Consider the following 20,926-nt stretch of genomic DNA (forward strand, 5'->3'; position numbering starts at 1 on the left):
AAGTGTCCCCAATCCACACTGGACACTCAGACAGGGTTCAGAGCCAAAATGAATAAGTCCATGAGTGACAAATGAACAAAGTCAGTGGATAAATGATTGTAGTGGACAGTCGACCGCTCTCGGTGGTAGAGGATGTGGGCGGGGCTAAAAGTGCTGCTGCAGATAGCATCGTCTGACCCAACTTATCAACTGCTATGAAAAAAAAAACTATTTCAAACTAAATTCATCAGCTTCATCAGTTGCTCTGTATTTTTAATGCCAACTGTTTTGCTTTGTTCAGTTCCACTTCTCTGGAATGTTTTTAATTTTAATTATTTTAATACACAAAAACAAATATGTTTTTACTTAAATTTAAATTTGTGCTTTGTGAACAATGCGATCATGATATTCTTTATTCACATTGTACATTATGTTAGCGCTCAGTGATGAGAATAATTAACACAATTGTGTTGTTTAAACTCATTTATTGTTTTCATTGATTCAGTCATAAACCAGAATCCATTTAAATTGAACAACGTTGCTTCTCGTGTCAAATATTGTTATAGATTCATTTAGATTAATCGAGTTACAAAGTCTGTAATTAATTAGATACATTTTTTTAATTGAGTCCCGCCACTAGTTTATATGTATATTTACACTGTTTTAAACCCTGTTTATTCTTGACAGAGAAAAATAGCGAGGGCTGCAACGACCTACCGGTAATTGTGTCGTGTATTTGCACATACGCTGCACACAAAGGATAGTTTTGCACTTTTTCAATGCAATTGATATGAAACATCAACATCAAACAATAGTTTCAAATTTTGTTGTGTTAAAATTATTAAGATTAATCGTGTTTCATTACGTTTTTGGAGTGTTGAAAATGGATTTGTGCATAAATAGTTGAGTTGAAATAAAGAGTTGAAATGAACCAATCGGCCTCTTTTCCTAATGAAAGTGATTTTTCACTTTTAAACAGACATATCTCCGTTTCTAACGCAACTGTGAATACTTAGTTAACATATAAATGGTTACATGTCTGAATCGGGGTTCACATGGCATGGGCAATAATTCAAACAGAGGAAGGGTGTCGTTCATTTGCATTGAGGAAATTAAAGAAAAGCCTCTTAAATCCGTCTGGATGGATATGCATTAGGCTGCACGAGTCACTAAAGCAATTCTTCACGCTTCTCCTTTAGGCCGAGCGAACAAAACTGTGATTTTTCTTCTTTTTTTTTTCACACTAATTTCACTTGTTTCGTTTCAAATTCCGAACGGTGCTAATTGTGTTTCATTTGAAAGAACACACTGGCTTTGGTCTTAATGTCACTCTATGAATGTCTACCCTGCAGCGTTATATTATTGATTCATATTTATATATTTCATTTTTTTTGCTTGGATTTCTTTCTTGGCATCAGCAGTGAGGTTTGGCAGTAAAAAAACATCGATACAGTGCGCGTGTTTTTGCACGTGCCTTGTTGGCAGAAAGCCAAGGAGCCTCATCGGCCTGATGGCACTTCATCACACTTTGTAATTATTCTCAACAAAACTAAAAAAAAAAAAAAAAAAACATCTCCCGACGACGCGCAACAAAGTAAACACGTCGGAGCCCGAACGTCGCGCCACAAGATCAGAATTTCCAATCAAGAAAGAAGCCATATTTAATTCATGTCTAATGAGAAAATACATTCAATGTCAAGTGCAATTAATTATTGAGGGCCATAATTGGGAGCTCCGGGTGAGAAGTGTAATGAACCCAATTTAGCCTGGTGACAGATGTTTTGATTTGCAGCTCCCGCACAGCTGGGTAAATGGACACAATATTTAGGCGGGAAAGGGTGAGAGTTTACGATGGCGCTATTTTCTCTGCTCATTACCACATTGTGCATTTTAAGGTCATCGGTATCCTCGTGTTTTTCACTTTCGTTCACCCTGTAGTATCCAGCCAAGGACAATGAGGTCAGAGCGAAGCATCCAACGCTTCCACGTCTACACATTCATCCAACCAGGAACTAAATTACCCTCAAATATCAAACTTTGCACATTCGTAACCATACGACACATAGAAACGGGTCAATTAGGGTCGACTAATTTGCTAAAGCACACTCCTTCTAGTTTATTCTGTTGCCTAATTGTGAGTGTTTTCATTTAGTCACGCAACAGCTGAGATCTGTGTTATTATTTATTAACTGCTAAGCCTAAATCAGAGATTTTATTAGTTTATTTTTGTACATTTTGTCTTTCTTGTAACTAAAAACAAAACTGGAATCTCATTTACACAGAAACCTAAGGTCGACTGTTAGGGGTGGATTCACTAAAGGATTAGGGGTATTAAAACGTATGCAAACGCCACTCCACGCACTAAGTCGTACAAACCCCAGGGAAACAGAAGTGCGCGGCTGCTGCACGTCGCAATGCGCCCTCAATCCATTTAGTGCGTTTCCTTCTGATGAATATACTGTATATTATAGGTGAGGCTCGCAAGGCGTGCTAAGAATGGGAGGAGGTCATGCAAATAAATTAATGCAGTGGACCCCATGCAATTCATCAAATCTGGAACTGTTTGCGTTGATTGTTTTAGCACAGGAAAACAGGACGACTGACAGGCAGGTGCAAACACACACGCAGAGATCCGCTGCAATAAATGTTTACACAAAACACAGCGAAGATGGAAAAAAAAGTCTCCAGTTAACCTTTCAAGTATGAGAAAAATAATTCAAATAAAACAATAGTCAATATTAACTTCCACTGAATGATAAATGTTTTGTTTGTTTATTAAGTTTTCTACAAAATGAAAAGTTTGTGCAGCAGACAAAGAAGTCCATCTGTCTCTGCTTTAACTAACTCAAATGTCATTGTGTGCTTCTGTGCGCTCACCTCTCCACAAGGAACGAGCAAAACGCTCATTTAAATAGGGCGGTCTGCACCACTTCTGCATGTGCGTTAATCTTTGCTGCAATCTTAGTGAAGTCCTCACAGCAGGTGACACACCTGGTTTACCACCCTTTATTTCAGATCTTTATTGTGAAAATCCCAAGGATTTGTCTGAGAGTCCAAAAAATTAACTGGTTCTTCTTTCAGCATGAAATTAACAAAATAAAAGCTTTATAGAGCAATTACCATGAAATGCAGAAATTCCACAATCAGTGAACTGCTCACCGATGAAATCACACCAATATAAACCAGGCGCTCTGATTGGCCACTGGCTCTCTCCAGCATATTTAAACCTAAAGGGTTCCAGACCAATTTAATAATGGCAAAATCAAAGCTAACTTGTTTTACTTTGAAAGGAAGTGTCATTGGCTCTTCCTGTGTGATGAAATGAGGTAGAACTGAAGATGGGTGGGTGTTCCAGTTCAACTTTAATTCCAGTTTTTACTGGAATTAAAGTGTTCAGTTTGTCACCACTTAAACCTGACACCAGTAGAACGATAACACCAGTGGAACAAAGTTTCTGTTCATCGTCTGTTTGTGTCCTAGAGAGCTAATGTTCCAGTTCAACTGGGGGACATTTTAACTTATGACAGCTTTAGTTTTAATATAATCAAAGTGTTTCAGGATGGTCATCATTTAAACTAGACACCAGTAGAAACACAACACTAGTGGAGTGGTGACACCATTGGGTGCTACTAATTTTTTTTAATTTTTTTAATTACCATATTTTGATATCTAATTTCAAGATTGGAATCCCACATTTTCAAACGAAAGTGTCTGTAATTTATATAATGCATAATTATCTGCACACAGGCAGGAAACGTTATTAAAAGGTTAATTTTGTGTATATCAGTTGAAAGGTGAATATAAAGTTTATATTGGGCTTATTTTATGTCTTTGGACATTCCTCCAAGGTTTATTGCTAAAAGATATGGTTTGAATGTAACACATTTCTCTCGCCTTTATTCTGAAACTCAAACTTAATTCTGTTCTGATAAGTTGCTTCGAGGTAGGTGAAGGTAGTAGAAGATAGTTCAAGGACGCAGACATATCTAATGCTTTGTGTTCCCATTCATAAAAAAAAAAAATACTGAAATAGTGTGTATTCTGCCCACCTTCCTGCCAGAACTAGCAGTAAATCTGTGAAATGTAGTCTTGCATACCTAAATCTACTTTTGATAAATACTAACCACTGCTTATAAAGAGCACCCATTTGTTAACCCTGTCCGTCATTGAAAACAGGATTTCTTTCCATTCCTCCACCTGCCATTGTGTTGGTTAATGTTGATGGCCGACAGAAACTTGAAGTTATTTCTTTAAACAGGGTGCACATGAAGATAATCAGGCCCATCAATGATGACAAACATCAGAATATTAGTTTTAATAGATTATCCTCTAAGATTATCCTTTGGTCTGAGGTGTGTTACGACTGAATTTGTCCCAATATTTGGCTCTGAAACAGGTCGAGGCCGATAATCGTAAATATTAAACCTGTTTAATATTGACGATCAAAACTCCTCGTGTGTGTGTGTGTGTGTGTGCGTGCCGTGCATGCGTGCGTGCCGTGCGTGTGAGGAAGCCAACGACTCCCAATTCATGATACCGTGATTTATGATGTAGAATAGAATATAGCCAATCAAGGAGCAAGTGGACTCAGAGACACGTAGCGCTGCGTTCAACGCAACTTGGAACTCGCTATTTTCAAGTTGACAATTCTGATCTTCGAGTTCGATTAAGTTCAAAATATCTATTTAATCATCGGAGGTGACTTCAATCTGGCACTCAACACATCATTGGACAGATCCAGCAAGTGCCCTAATAGAAAACCATCCCGATCTGCTAAAGTTCATTCCATCGCACATAAGATTTCCTCTAAAATACATCCTGTAATTATTAGCGATCAAGCCCCGATATCCCTCACCCTGCAGTGTGACTTTAATCAGAAATGATCCTCTCTGTGGCGCTTTAACACTTCATTACTTATTGACAGTGAATTTGGAAAAATTATAAGAAAAGAATGGGTAAGTTCAAAATATCTCAAACATGGCCGATCGCGTTAATATTAGATGTTTTATCGACTTTACCGAGTGTGAGCTCCGACCTCCGACCTCCGGTTGGTGTTTCAAATCACTTTTTCAAGTAGGAAGTCCTAGGTGCCACACTGTGTTCCAAGTTGCCTGGATCTCAATCACACAAGATTTCTGGCTTGGAGGAAGATCAGTGGTGGGATGTAACAGATAAATAACAATTTCTACATTAATGTGCTCAAGTTGGCACTTCCAGTTATAAATTAGACAAAGTATGTAAGGCATCAACAATATCTACCATAAGCAATAGTTAAATGTGCTGTGATTTATTTATTTATTTAGTGACCATTTTTTATTTAATTTGGGGAGATTTTGTGGAATAATTTGAGATTTGAGATAATGTAGAGTTCTTTCAACAACAATTTACAATTGAAATATTTGGTAATTTACTCAATGAGTCATGTTTTCATTGTCATTTTCACTTTCCCCTGTGGGCCAAATCGGATGTTCTGAAGGGCCAGATTTGGTCCCCACGCCTTGAGTTTGACACGTGAATTAGCACCTTCCTACCAACCTGAAAGGGCCCAACGTTGACTAGAAGAGCATTGTTTTGGACCAATGGAGTCCTGTCCATTGGTCAAGTTATCTTATTTTCTAGCATCATACGACGGTCACTCCCCTGTTTACAGAGTTTGAAATGTTTTCAAAACAAATCCCAGAGACTTTTCTTGGATTTTTGATTCAAGTCCAGCGTTCTGCATATCACAAATACAACAGAGGAGCAGATGTGTGTCTTTAAGGATTGGTTTGGGAGAGCGTCTCCATCCAGGCTCCAGGCATGAAGGGGATGAAGAACGAGATTGACAAAGACATGATTAGCAGGACACTTGGAATGATACCCCGCCTGGTGATCGCTTGGCTGCATACACTCACTGACTCTCTCCCCCCCCCGCCCTATTGCCAGGCAATGCAGTGCTACAAATCAGGAAAGGATTGTCTTTCTCAGCCTTTACAAATTGACAAACAAAGCCATCTGCTTCTTCTGTGGTCGCCTTCAGCTGACAGTCATATCTACAAGCACTGGATAGGCTCAGGGCACAAGCTGGTTGTACATCTTTAAGAGAAGTCAACCATAGCGAGGAATAATTGTCTGTTATTGATTACCACCTGCCCTTTACTGTAAAGCTCTTCCATTGCATTTATTTTTGAATCATTAAACACAGGACGTGATGTTAAATTGTCCTTTGTGTCAAAACATGGTAGTAACATGAGGTTTACCATGTGAGAGTGGCGTGGGAGCTGCATCTCAGATAAGGGAAGGATGTACATTTTGGAACACATCATCAGTAGTGTTCCTTTGAATCAGGGGGTGTTTTGGACTTTTTAACACTGGACACCCTCATCAAAGGTGGCCAGCTACAGGGTGATCAAAGCCTGAACTTACATCCCATAACTGTTAACCACTTTCTATCTGCAGCTTTAAGCCACTTCACACTCAGTCTGTGCCCTTTGATCTTTTTCTTCCTAGGAATTGTCTGCTCTTTGATTTTCTTCCTTTGAAGATTCAAAATAAATTAGAAAACCCCAATAAATAACCTCAATAGATCCAATACAGATTTCAGATGCAGGCCAATATGATCTGATACTTCTTTTTTGTTTGTTTGGTGTTATTTTTGCTGATATTGGACCAATATCAATATCGGATCGGAACCCTTATCTATAATAACCCTCATCAAAGGTGGCCAGCTACAGGGTGCTTCAAGCCCATAACTTTTTTCACACTTTCTGCAGCTTTGGGCTACTTTGCCCAAATGAATCATTAAAATAAAATGTTTTTTTTTTTTTTAAAAACATTAGTTGTCTATGATCAATTTGTGATAGTTTGTGTGTGTGTGTGTGTTGCATATCGTCAGCCCCTATACAGAAGTGCCCAAGTTGGCCATTTTGAGATTTTATGTCTAGCTCATTTATATCATACAATTTTCCTACCTTTTAATTATTTGAAAAAGTTTTTGGAAAATGTCATTTTAAAATTTAGGTTAGGCATACAATCTCAAAATGGCCCAAAAAAAATGACTTTGGCTCTTAAGTTATGAATGTGACGATATGTAACATAAAATAACCAATGATAAGCGTAAAAAGTATTTTAAAGCTTTTGGAGTTTAAAAGTATACATGATACGGCACGTAGAACTAATTTTAATCTGTGGCTCTGAATGTCAATTTGACTGGTGCTGATTATGTTTTTCAGCAGTTTTTTTTCATTGTTATTTATTGATTGTTTTAGAACTTCATGTAAAACACTTTGGTGAGGCCGTTTTTACATTTTCTCTATAAATAAAGTGGAATGGAATTTATTTTTTGTGACATTATACAACTTAAATCAAAATTCATTGCTTCATTGACCCCAGTTTGGGAAAAAATTGGTTCTGGACCAGTTCTTTTTTATTTTTTACTCAGTTTCATTTGGTTTATTATTTAGGATCAGTTAGTATTACTTGCCACCAAAATAAAAGCTTAGTCACTGCCAACACACACTAGTTTTTTGGATTTTCTGCTTCGCTCCCAAATATTTCCCTTCATTTAATTGAATCGCTTTTGCTTGATGAGCTCGACAACAAGAAAACAATAAAATGGCCGTATTGACTTTCTGAGCGTTTTTTCCGCTGACTGTTGACTTCCAGGTTAGCTTTTGCCATGCTAAGCTCGTCTTGTCCATTCTCTTATTGGTGATCTGTCATGGTCAGCCCCTCCTCCACCTCTTATGCCATTGTTCCAAAGGACATTTCTTTTGTCGACCTTGTGAAATATCTGCGTGCTTCATCCACTGAAACACCCCTAGAGTCTCCCTGCTTTTGTCCCCGCGTTTCTGCAGGAGGAATGTGAAGGTGATGGGGTTGTGGAAAATGACAAGGTACTAAAGATGGTCTGTTGCGAATAGTGGCACTGGGACAGATGTTATCCCTAGGGGTCAGGATAGCATTCATCTTGGTATTGCATCGATCAGCACTCTGGAGCAAAACGCCATTAACCATTAAACACCGTATTGTTCCCAATTCTGTTGATTTCCTGCCGCTCTATGTCACAGCTGCCACCTCTAAATAGTTACCCCCGTCGTAATCAACAAATCTGATGGCACCATCAGACTGTTCTAGGTGTTCTTGTAAAGGTACGACACCATGATAAACTCTACTCTGAGCTTGTTTTGTGTTTAATGTTTCAGCCATGCACCTTTTTGGACTAAACTGGCACCTGCAGCCTACGCAGAGGCAGATGTACCAGCTGCCGGAAGACAATACCAGTGGCCTACCATTCCCTACAGACCTGAGTTTGCCACCACTTGGCAACACGGGCTTGGAAATACCAGATCGTAGAGGAAAGGATGACAGTAAGTGCAGTATTTGTTTTACCTTTATTGTGATATCCTGTTATCTAGAATTAGGGACGTCCTGATACAACTTTTTCACTTCTGATACGATATCGATATTACAACTTTGACTATTGCGCGATACTGATATCAGCTTATTTTGTCAAGTGGAATGTTAAAAGAAAAGACTAAATCAAATGATTTTACTCAGAGAACAATAGTTTAATAAAAACTTACCTATTTGTTTTTAACCAATGGGTCACATATAATTTAACCTAAAAAAGAATGGTCTACATTTGAATGAAATACACATATAGCACTTTATCCCCACATCAAAGTAGTCTCAAAGTGCTTTACAAGCTACTTGTCAACCATTGGGAGCAGCTCAGGGTTCAGTGTCTTGCACAATGACTTTTCGACACCTAGACAGGTATAGACTGGGATCGAACCCCCAACATCTGGATCAGAAGATGACCCTTCTAGCACCTGAGCCATGGTTGCCCAAGAAATAACCTCAATAGATCCAATAATAACAATATACAGTATATTGGGTCATTACATACTGTACCATTTCAGCCCACGCACTTCGGTCCCAAAAAAAATATAAAATTCCGACCAATTTTTTGTGATTATTCAATAGGCACACTGTACATTTGTAGTTAAATGACTAATTAATCATTAGTGATGTGATCAGTCTATGTACATAGCTCTAAGCTGATCAAATTACAGGGAGCTGAGCCATATGCCAAGTTGTTTACCGAAGGCCCAAACATGTTCAAGCCCGAAACCAAGACAAACTGTTTTCAAATTTTGAGGAGGTGCCATGTCCACCAGATAGGATGTATAACAGATCTTTTTATATATTCTAAGAGAATAGGTGGAGCTGTATTACTGTACCAAATTTCAGTTTCCTATGTGGTGTATTTCTTGAGATAATGGAAACTGAAAATGGAAGAAAAATAAGGACGAGCGGAAATCGACACACAACCCCCTCACTGAATTGGCCACATCTCAAAAACTGTTCATCAGATCAAACTAAAAAGTTACAGTGAGCCTATTGAATGATCACAGAACAATTGGTAAAGGAGAATGAAGTGCGTGGGATGTTCTGGAAATTTGCAGAAATTACATGTAATGACCCTATTATATCAGAGAATTCAGATGCAGGCCAATATAATCTGATACTTCTTTTTCCTTTGTTTGGTGTTCTGTTTGTTGATATCGGGCCAAAATCAATATCAGATCGGAACCTTTATCTAGAATAAAAGTTTGGACAACTTGGAGAGGAATAGAAGAAAAGTTTTTGCATCTTCAAGTCGATGGATGACATTTCCGAGCTCTTGCCATGTCCCCCGTCTTCCGGTTCCCTATTGTACGTTTCCATGGCACTGAGAGATCTGCATTGTAATCCTATGAAAGTTGTTGTAAGTGGCTAAGTGTTGTTTGTTCCTGGAGGGAGAAAATGAGACAGCTTAAGGGAGTGAGTACCCCGGGGCTGCAGAGGGAGGATTAGCCACTCTGTCCCCCCTTCACTATGGATGTCATCCTTTCAGCTCATGGCTTGGGCTGCTCAGGCTTGGCAGCTGAAGAAAGCTTGTGGTCACCATGTGGTACCAAATGAGCTCATCTCAAAGTTTGCTCTCTTTCATTTGTGAGAGAAAAAGAAAATAAAAGCCCAGATTTGAGCCTGCGATGGGTAGAGGATGGAGATATTACCATATAGATGAATCCAGGAGGTGTCTCTTTAATTCATCAGACGGTTTAAAGGTGTGTTGGGCCAACAACAGCTTCTGCACCACAACACTGCAGATAGGAAATCAATAGCCACACTTATCAAAAACAATTTTCAACATGATGCGCTGCAACCAAAAATCTAATGCAGAGTTATTTAATGTTTTATCAAATAGATGCAAATGCTTACAGTCAGGAAAACTGGTGCAGTTGAGTCCTTCCCATTAGAGCATGTTGCTATAGAACACAAATCTATTTATTTAACAGAAAAGCCCTAATATCACTGGTTTATATCTTATTAATTATTTAAACAGCTGCATAATGTAAGTCCACTATCAGTGTACTGCAGGGTTGGGGTCAATTCCATGTTTCGGTAACACTATATATTAGTGTTGTAGTAGTCGAGACCAGTCTTGGTCTTGAGACCAAATTTTTAAGGTCTCGGTCTCGTCTCGGACTCGGAAGCATTTTGACTCGGTCTTGTCTCGGACTCAGGCTGCCCGGACTCGGGATTTTCCCTCAAGACCGTTTGAGACCAGCACTAATTCCTGCTATTTTTAAACTTTTTTATACTGTGATAATAACAAGGATCAGAACGGGATAAAACAATCCTTTATTCATTCTTTAATCCACCCTGTATAATGACTGCAACCTTCCTTAATGTGACTGAGCGACGTGTGGGACACACTCACGCACACAAGCAGGAGAGAGAGGCGGAGCTAAACATGTCCGCTAACTTGTTGGTTGTGAAATTTGATTTCACGAACCACAAATAAAACATTTGTAAAAGCACAGCAAAGAGGAAACACTCTGCGGTGTGTAGGTGACCAGCCATTTTATACTTTATACCTCCACCCACTCCCTTTCAAACACAAAGTAGGTATTGTGTATGCAGTAATATGTCATTGTTTTGTTTTTGTTGTTGTTGTTGTTGTTGTTTTCTGGAGGGAAGGCATCTGCTTCAAATCTTTAGTTTATTGTAGTATTATTTTTTTGTATTATTGCATTTGTTCAAAATAAAACAGTATATCATATATCATCATTGTAACTAATTATCAATGACACAATTAAAATTGTCATTAAAGACAAAGATAGATGCACAGCAGAAGGGTGATGTGGAGTGTGTTCCAACCCGTCTCCACTGCTGGACTTTTAGTAAGAACCTCCATCTGTTGCGGCTCGTGGAACCTAAAGCTGTGTCTGCTGCTATTTCCTCAGGCTGCTTTTCCGCCTGCATAGATGCTGCAGTTGAAATTAGCTTGTCTACATGAGGCGAACAGATGTTGCCATTCCCACTGAGTCCAATATAAACTTGACTACGGAGCATATGGGCCATTTCAGCGCTACCTGTGTGTGCCAGTACCTGTGGCATTAAAGGAGCTCATTCTATTAAAAGAACAATTCTCCTTTAATCTTCTCTCCTTCTTTACATGACAAAATTAAAACAGTTATTATTCTCAAATTATTCCCATTTGCACCGTGTGTATAGCGTACACCTTTAGATCAGCATTTCTTAGAGTTAAAATAAGAGCTGCTGTTCTTTGTTTACTGAGATTGTTAAGAACTTTAAAAAAAAAAGGTTTAAAGCTGCTGGGGACGATACCTAATAATATTTAAACCGTAGCTTTATTTTGTTCTCATCCACTACTGATACCAGTGTGCTCCCAAACACATGGCCTACATTACATTTCAGTCATTTATAGTAGAAAGTGTCAATTTGTACGGTTGCCATACGGACAACACCCGGTGCTATTGGTACGGTTACCAAAGTCCAAGTACGTAGCGTCTTAAATTAGGGTTAGGGTGAGGTTATAACCCTATATCGCAACAATTTTTAGGGTTAGGACCCAGTAGTTCACAAGAAGAAGGAAAAAAGAGAAAAACAAAGGGTTTTTATTATTATTAATACAAGGTCCCTACTTTCATTAGAATTTATTTTTGTTTCTAGCTTGTTTCGTTCTTCCGTAATCAGCAGTTGAATAGAGGCAAGTTTTACACAAATCACCAGTTTGTGACAAAAAGCTGAGAAAAACGGCTTTTTCTGAAAAAATCTATTAATGACTTTGAAGCATTTTTTTTTTTTGCTTTAGGGACACCTCAACATTGGTTTCCTTCTATAAAACTAAAAAAACATCACTGACACCGGACTTTTGATGGCATAATTATTATTATTTTGCTATCTGGGTCAGAGTTGAATAGTTTGCTTACTATATTTTGGCTTTCCTCCAAGTCTCTCCCCCGTCAGTCTCCCCACACGCAACTTCCTTCACCTCCCGGACATGCCGAGTGTCAGTGCTTGCCTCGTTTTTTTGATCGTTTTTTTCACCATCACGACTCTCAATAGTCCACTTAGAGTGTGTATTGTAAACTCCTTTCCTCTCCCTCTGAGCTCTGCCCGTCACGGGTGATCTCTTATGCAAAGGTGCGCTGCTGCCACCTACATGTCACCAGTTGGTCACTACATCATGGTACAAGTTACGTAGATATTCATGGGAGACCTTCGTCACACTGTCTCCTAGCAACCCCAGCCGATATAAATAATATAAATTTATTTTTGCATTTCTGTCACAGACCTATAATCAATGGCCTGCAGACCTCCAAAGGGAATTGTTAATTAAGTAAAGCTTTTATTAGGCAATTCAGGTAATTGCAGTTCCATGTGGGATGATTAGTGTTTAGAGTGAAGTGATATTTTCATTTAGTTTTTTAAAAAAAAGATAAAAGTCAGACGCCTTTCCAGCCACATGACACAGAGGTATTTGAGGTGCAGGTGGTCTAGTCAAAAGAGGAAAAAACAAAACAAAGTGTGATTTAATGACAACGTTGTGGGTGTTATTGATTCCCGTGGGGAGTAGAGGTCAGTCCACATGATCCGAGCTTCAGTTAGTTCCTTCTTTCTTCCTCACTGACGTTGGGACTGGAATTACTGACGGATCGTTCATTATTTGGTTTCCCAGCTGTCAGTGCGGTGATGGAATATGTGTGATATGGTCAGGCATATCGGGCCTCACCAGACCCACTCCCTCCACATTTTGGATTAATGGTGTGATCCCTGTGACCGATTTACTTTTTTGTGTGTCCGATGCAGGCAAATTGGACAGCTTGTTCCCAGATGACAGCTATATAGATATGGGTGAGATTGACGTGGGGCGTAAGGTCGCCCAGCAGATCCCTCCTGGTATCTTCTGGAGATCCCAAGTCTTCATTGATCATCCCATGTACCTGAAGTTTAATGTGTCGCTCAGCAAAGATGCCTTAGTGGGAATCTATGGAAGAAGAGGCCTTCCTCCATCACACACACAGGTTTGAAGTGTTCATTTACTCCCAGAAAGTTCATTTTGTCTGCTTTTTTTGACAATATGTTAAGGTTTCATTCATTCACACAACTTTACTTTGATCTCCTGACATGTTTATACTGTCAACTGTCAGTCTTCCTCAATGGCGTCTGCTGATTGCTTTGATGTGTCCTTTGTGATGTCCTTTGATATGTTATTTTTCTGGCCACGCCCCGAAAAAAACTTTTTTATTTATTTTTTTTTATTTTTTGCTTTTAACCAGAAATAACTCATAGGGACACATCAAAGTGATCTGAAGAAGACTGACATTTGGCAGTCGAAATATGTCAGGAGATCAAAGTCAATTTTAAAGCATATTTCCTAAAAAAGTTGTCTTTTAAATAAATGAAACCATAACACATTATAAACATTACGCATAGATCGTTGCTCCCCGAGGTGCACAACCAGTCGTCTGCTTCAGTGTAAAATTTGAATTCAAATTTGGTATTAGTTTTAGTCATAGTCACAAATTACTTCCTGTCTGTGAGTAGCACAGGATGTGGCGTGTGATGTTATTAATCATCGTAGACAGCGGGTGTTAAGTTTGAAAGCAAATTTTGATTTGGTAATTTAGTCAGGCTTTTGACTAAAATCTGTTTTAGTCACAATTTAGTCATTATTTTCTTACTGTGAGTAGCATAGGATGAGGCGTGTGATGGTATTAACCATCATGGACAGTGGGTGTTAAGTTTGAAAACACATTTTGATTTGGTTTTAGTTACAGTCTTTTGACTAAAATGCAAATCAGTTTTAGTCACAATTTAGTCATTGCTTAATATCTGTGAGTAGCACAGGACGAGGCAATCAGCAGACGCCTCTGAGGAAGACTGACAGTTGGCAGTCGAAACGTGTCAGGACATCAAAGTAAATTTCAATGTAAATGTCCTGAAAAAAGTTGCTTGAATGAATAAAACCTTAACATATTGTTCTTTTACTCGTTGCATTTTGAGGAAACAGTTTTGTCGTCTGCTGTGTTTATTAGTGCGATATTAGATTTTCCAGTGGTTTTGTGTGTGTGTTGTGCTACTAATCATAACATAAAATGCTGTGTTTTCTCTCCAAACGACAATGGTAAATTGTAAATGTGATACAGTGTGAAACAGTTTCCCATAATGTCTGCAGTGCACATAGATCCTTGCTTTGTTTCCTTTTCTTCTCCTGCCACAGGTTATAAATTGGGATATTGTTTAAAAAATATCGCTACGTGACCTGAATACAAACTGATTTATAAGTTTCTCCTGTATTATGAATAACGTCCTTTGTTGCAGAAAGGATTTATGTGGAGCGTCTTTTAGGTTCAATACGTCAATGAATCACACACAGATACCAGGGCTCACCGGCCAATCAGCGGAGATTCTTCCTTAGACAAACGTTCAGTCTGTGATGATGTCATTAATCATTGTAGACGGCAGTGATAAATCTGACAGCAGATTTTAATTCAGTTTTAGTCAAGTCTGACAAAAATGTGAATCAGTTTTAGTCTAAATTTAGTCATCAGGACTATTTCAGTTCTTACAACACAATGCATTTCTCGTCTGCTTCAGTGTTAAACATGACGGCAATGTTTGATTTAGTTTCAGTCATAATAGTCTTTAGTAATAGTCTAAAATGCAACTCAGTTTTAGTCACAATGAAGTCATCATTTCCTGTCTGTGAGTAGCACAGGATGTGTCATGTGACGTTATCATCATAGAGTTCATTTTGACAGCAAATTTTGATTTAGTTTTAGTCTAGTCTGACTAAAATGTGAAGCAGCTTTATTCACAATTTAGTCATCTGGACTATTTCAGTTCTTATCATACTATGCATTGTATTCTCAGGATGCACAACCAGTCGTCTGCTTTAGTTTTAAGTTTGAAATGTTTATTTAGTTTTCGTCATAGTCTAAAACGCAGCTCAGTTTAGTCATCATTTAGTTTCGGCGAGTAGCACAGGATGAGGCGTGTGACATTATTAAAGTTCATAGACGGCAGGTCTTCATTTTGATAGCAAACTTAGATTTTGTGTTAGTCTAGTCTGACTAAAATTTTAGTTTTAGTCAAAATGTACTCATCTGGACTATTTCAGTTATTATAATACTATCAGTTATTCCGAATGAAATTAGTCCGAATTGCATGCGCCGAACGACTGTAATTAACGTAAAGTGGAATTAAGTGTTAACAAGAAAGAGGAGTCATTTATTTCGGAATTAAAATTGGAATAAACCGGCCTCCCAGTTTGGATTTAAGTTTAATTCGGAGTTAAATTTGCATTAGGAATTAAGTGTTTACAAGGTCAGTTTATAGAGGATTTAAATTTAATTCTGAATTAAAGCTCCCATGTAAACGTTGCCATTGTCACCCTAAAAAAATGTAGTCGACGAAAATTCTGAAGATTTTTCGTGAACAGAATTAACGGTGATCGACGTCTGCTTCACAAAGCGCAGCTGTGGTTCACGACTCGCTCTCACTTCACGGCGATTTCGTGCGGGTATTTATTTTGTCGAGTCAGAAGAGAAAGTGTTTGAGTTCAAAGGAAATCTGCAGTGGAGTCGTGTGCTGTGAGTGATTACACAGACAGGCAGATGAGTCTCGCTCTGTGTAATCGTCTCATTGGTATTCACAAGTCACTGTTTTATAACAAGTGAATCGATGCAGATGTTATTTGGTGATGATTAACTCTACATTCAACCCCTCCTTTACTTTGTTTCCCTCCTTTGAATCCATTATTTCAGATTACTGAACTAAGATCACAATAACTGATACTTCACTGGAGGTCCGTGTGAAGATGCTATCCTGCAGACCAGGGTTGGGGTCAATTATGATTGTAATTGTGTAATTGATAATTAATTACAATTATGGTGTAGTTGTATTTGGGAATTGACAACTGAAAAATGTAACTGACCCCAACCCTGCTGCAGGCTACTAAAAACAAAGCTCTCATGTGTCCCACTAATGTCATGTCTACAGTTTGACTTTGTGGAGCTCCTGGACGGACGCCGTCTCCTGGCCCAGGACGTCCGTGGCCTGGAGGGTCCTGCAGCTCTGCAGCGAAGCCTCGTGCCCATCACCACACACGATACAGGCTTCATCCAGTACATGGACTCAGGCATCTGGCATCTGGCCATCTACAACGATGGAAAAGAAACTGAAACTGTGTCTTTCCTCACCACGGCCATAGGTGAGTAATAGAAACCAGCAGCAGTTCACAAGCACAAGTCAGGGACTGTGTCATTTTTACATGTCATGAACTACTGTTTTCTACAGTTTATGAAGTCATTGTATATGACAATTGAAAGATGCCAAATATATTGTTCTCGTAGGAGTTATTATTATTATTATTATTAATATTATTATTTTTTTTTTCTTCCGCAACTCCTTTGTCCTGGATCTCCTTTCTAGGCTATTAATGCAGCACTAATGACACGTATGTCATCTCATAGGGACAATGTCAAAACTAAATTTTCCATAACTCTACGAATATTTATCATACAAGTTTGATGCTTACATTTATGAAAAGCTCATCTCAAGTGGAGTATTTTATTTAATTGGACCAAAGCTGTACGACCTACCAGTAAAAATATTGGTAGGGGTCAAAGTTCATGATGTCACAAAAAAAAAAAATGTTTCCCTACATCTTGGCCACTGGTACCATTGAACAACATTTCCTTTCAATGTGTGACTTTGACCTTAGCTCAAGGTCATATTTAAGGTCAAGAACTCCTCAGAAAAGTGAACAAACTGCGACTTCAATGCTCTCAGGAAAAAAACAAAAAAAAATTAAAAAAATTCCCAATAAATTGAGATGCAGTGCTCGTTTCCTTTCAATGTGTGTTCTTGACCTTTGCTCAAGATCATATTTAAGGTCAACGTCAGTTTTTCCTGCATTATTACTTTCAATGTAAATAGTAAAAAGAACAAACTTGTCATAAAATCTAGATACAGGTTGTCATTTTTGCCATTTTTTTTTTTTTTAATTTTCAATTGCTAAATACGTATTCGCCTTGTGAATACAGGTGTTGTCTAGCTTTGCATGTTTCTCTTGTTACTTTCTGATTTTAAAGAATTATTTTGGGGGAGATTTCATTTGGGGGGCCACACAAAATGAAACTGAGGGTCGCATATGGCAACCCGGGCCGTCAGTTGACTATTTCTGATGTAAAGACCCTACATTATCTTTCATGTCCTTATTGTAGAAAACATCATTGAAAGCATTGTAGGCACTAAACAAATGACGCATAAAGAAAATATTGTAAATCTGACACTATAAGAAAGTCTGTGGCCGTGTTGTAAATGTCATTCTAACGTGCTACTCATACTAAGTCTGACGTCAAAATTAGGTTGTATTTACGTTAGATATTATGAGAAGATTGAGTATGCGAGAAATACCCGCATGTATACTATATCAGGACATTTTTAAAGTACGCATGGTTGGCACTAGAGCTGGACACTATGGACCAAAACTCATATCTCAATATTTTTTCTCAAAATGGTGATATTTGATATAAATCTAGATATTTTTTAACTCAATAAAGTCTTACCAGAAAGATAATTCTGGGTTAAATTTGCTGATGAAAAATGCCACACAGGCACATTTAATAACAAAGAGCTGCACACAATGTGCCGCTTTGGGCTTTTTCTCCTCTAAGGGACAGCACGTGTGAGTGATTTCTGTAGTGTGGCTTGTTTAGGGGAAGGTCTGGGTTAGAACGTACTCAGTAATCCATCTAACTGTGCTTTTCATGTTGTTCTGAGAAGTAACAAAAGCAGCGACTCCTGAAATGAGTCTTTTAATACAAAGTAAGCTATAAAATGTATATCTCAGAAATATGGAAACATTGTAAAGAAGGACACTGTGTGACTTGTTGTACTGTGATTGTATAAATAAAGACATGTTAATTACGGTGAAGCTGGATTTGAAACCAGGACATTGGCGCTATGGTGCCATGCAGCTGAGTAGAACGCTGAGAGATTATAACATCCTCATCAGTCTGAGTGTCTTCCAAGCGAATTAGGAGTCCTGCTTCTGGGAATCATTTGCATACAATTCAAAGTATGAAAGTAATTTCCTGTGTTGGGCATTAATGATCTAATATTGATCTGATTTTTGTCTGCTTTGCAGAAGACAATCAAATAAATTGACACTGGCCACGGTTACATGATGTTTTTCTTAAAATTTGGACTAGTTTTAGGGAGGTATTCTTGTGTAATTGTGTTTTTTTGTTTTCCTTTTGTTTACATTTCTGTATAATATATGTTTTTTAGAGTGCTTTTGTGTATTTTTGTAGTTTTTTTATGTATTTTTTTCATTGTTTTGTTTATTTTTGTTGTAGTTTTGTGTGTTTTTGAAGTAGTTTTGGGGTTTTTCGTGGTTCTTTTTTTTTCCATTTTTGCCATACTTTTGTGTATTTTTCAGACTTTTTAAAAAATTCTGGTAATCATTTGCATACAATTCAAAGTATGAAAGTAATTTCCTGCGTTGGGCATTAATGATCTAATATTGATCCAATATTCATCTGCTTTGCAGAAGTCAATCAAAGAAATTGACACTGGCCACGGTTACATGATGTTTTTTTTTTTTTTTTTTTTTAATTTCGACTCATTTTTGGGAGGTTTTCTTGTTTAATTGTGTATTTTTGTTTTCCTTTTTTATGTTTTTGTATGTTGTGCTTCTGTGCTATTTTTGTAGTCGTTTTGATGTATTTCTCCCATTGTTTTGTTTATTTTTCTTGTTGTTTTGTGTGTTTTTGAAGTAGTTTTATTTTTTTTTGTGTAATCTTCTGACTTTTAAAAAAAATAGTTTTTGTGTATTTCAGTTTTTTGCATTACTTTTGTTTTTTTTAATGTATTTTTGTGTATTTTTCTGACATTTTGTACATTTTCTTTCGGGGCCGTGCAAAATTAGACTGGCCGAATGTGGCCCCCGGGCCGCCAGTTGCCCATGTCTGCTATAGCTGATTTGTGCCAAGTAAACCAGCGACTTAATTTGGATTCAAGTTTAATTCAGAATAGACATTTTCAGTCAGAATTAGGTGTTTACAAGGTCAGTTTAAAGAGGATTTAACTTTTATTCTGATTTAAAGGGGAATTAAAGCTTTCATGTAAACTTGGCCACTCTCTCTCTCTCTGTGTGCTTCTGGCCTGTTTCTGTCAAACTGCTTTCCGCAGGATGTTGACGATGTGGTCCTGGGCGCTGCTTTTTTGTGTTCCTAAAGCGCCTTTGATTAGCACCTCTGTATCAAAGAAAGGTGTGAGATGGCCCCCGAGGTGTCGACTTTCTCAGGGACGGCAGCTGGGAGCTTTTCTCACATGCTCTTTAATTAAAAGCTCCTGGGCCACGGTCCATCTGTGACGGGGGGGCTGTGCCAGGCAGCAGATCGATGGGAAACTGTCCTCAAACACCAACGTGGCATCAAGACGAGACAGGCAAGACATCCCCGACCTCCTGCTGTGCCAAAAACAGCTGTAATTCAATACCTAAATATGATATAGCACAAGGGGGAGGGGGTTGGAGTCTGAGCAGCGTTTGAACTTTGGCTTAAATCTTCCTTACCGGTTCGGGCATGTAGCCGCACACAAACACATCAGCTATTCTGGGCGACGGATGGGGTGGAGATGCAGCTCTGCCTCTGTTCATTCATATCGGAGCTGATCTGCTCACAGCGGCTCAGAGGGCTCCTTTCTAAAATGGGTCACCGGTTAAGTGCCCTTCAGCAGAAATTGAATCTCACCAACTGCCTGAATCGTATTGAGCCGTGCAGGGATGGAGTCGACCTTCAAATGAAGCACTACGTGTACAGAAATGTACAGGAACTAAGACTCACCTCTGTGTAAACACTCTGAAGGGTTGTGTGTGTGTAGCAGGGGTCACCATAACCAAATGTCTTCCTTTGTTGACAAAATTGAATTGCTGTGTGTTATTTTGATGGGATTGCAATTCACACACCTGACCAGTCGTATTAAAATCCCATTTTTTCGTTTAGCCAATTAATAAATAACCGTTTGATTTTGGAAAATGCGTGACTGTCGGTAGGGATGTAACGATATCTTATAATCATGGTAGTAACTTCACAGTACGATATTTATTAAGATATTGTCACTAACCTTTTAAAACCTTAACTGTGCAACGTCTCTTGTTGATCTGTTCTGAGGACGTTTGGTTGTAAATGCTTCCTTTAGAGTTTTTTGACGAGACTGGATTGTTTGTTTAACACAATCCTTAAAGTTTTTGGGATGCCGGGTTCTTAAATAGCGTCTCATGTTGTTTCAAAGAAGAGTAGCGTACGGTCCACTTGCAGTGTTTACATATTGTCCACCTTTTCCTTCCTTTACGGTTTGTTGATGCGGTGAAACCAAAATGTTTCCACACCTCTGACTTGTAGCCGCTGCATCATGTACCTCGCTCTGCTGGCTCATGTCTCCTTTCCCCTCTCACCATTGGCTCAACCGCCTGTAACCTATGACGACGTCCCAAAGCATTATGGTACTTGTAGTTTACTCTAACTTAATTTTAAGCACAGCGACTCATTATTTGATACTGTGACATAACCACGACGATATCAAAGCACTTGTACTT

The 20,926-nt window shown here is 38.4% G+C and overlaps 1 protein-coding gene across 1 annotated transcript in view; it reads left to right on the forward strand.

The window, feature by feature from the left end:
- The window catches only part of tenm4 (teneurin transmembrane protein 4), a 216,233-nt gene that overhangs the window by 80,145 nt on the left and 115,162 nt on the right, over positions 1-20,926 (forward strand). Inside the window, 3 exon segments of the mRNA XM_028464343.1 lie at positions 8,163-8,327; positions 13,126-13,340; positions 16,321-16,531. Coding sequence (XP_028320144.1) covers positions 8,163-8,327; positions 13,126-13,340; positions 16,321-16,531 — 591 coding nt within the window.

This window comes from Gouania willdenowi, chromosome 13, assembly GCF_900634775.1.
Source record: "Gouania willdenowi chromosome 13, fGouWil2.1, whole genome shotgun sequence".
NCBI classification, from domain to species: domain Eukaryota; kingdom Metazoa; phylum Chordata; class Actinopteri; order Blenniiformes; family Gobiesocidae; genus Gouania; species Gouania willdenowi.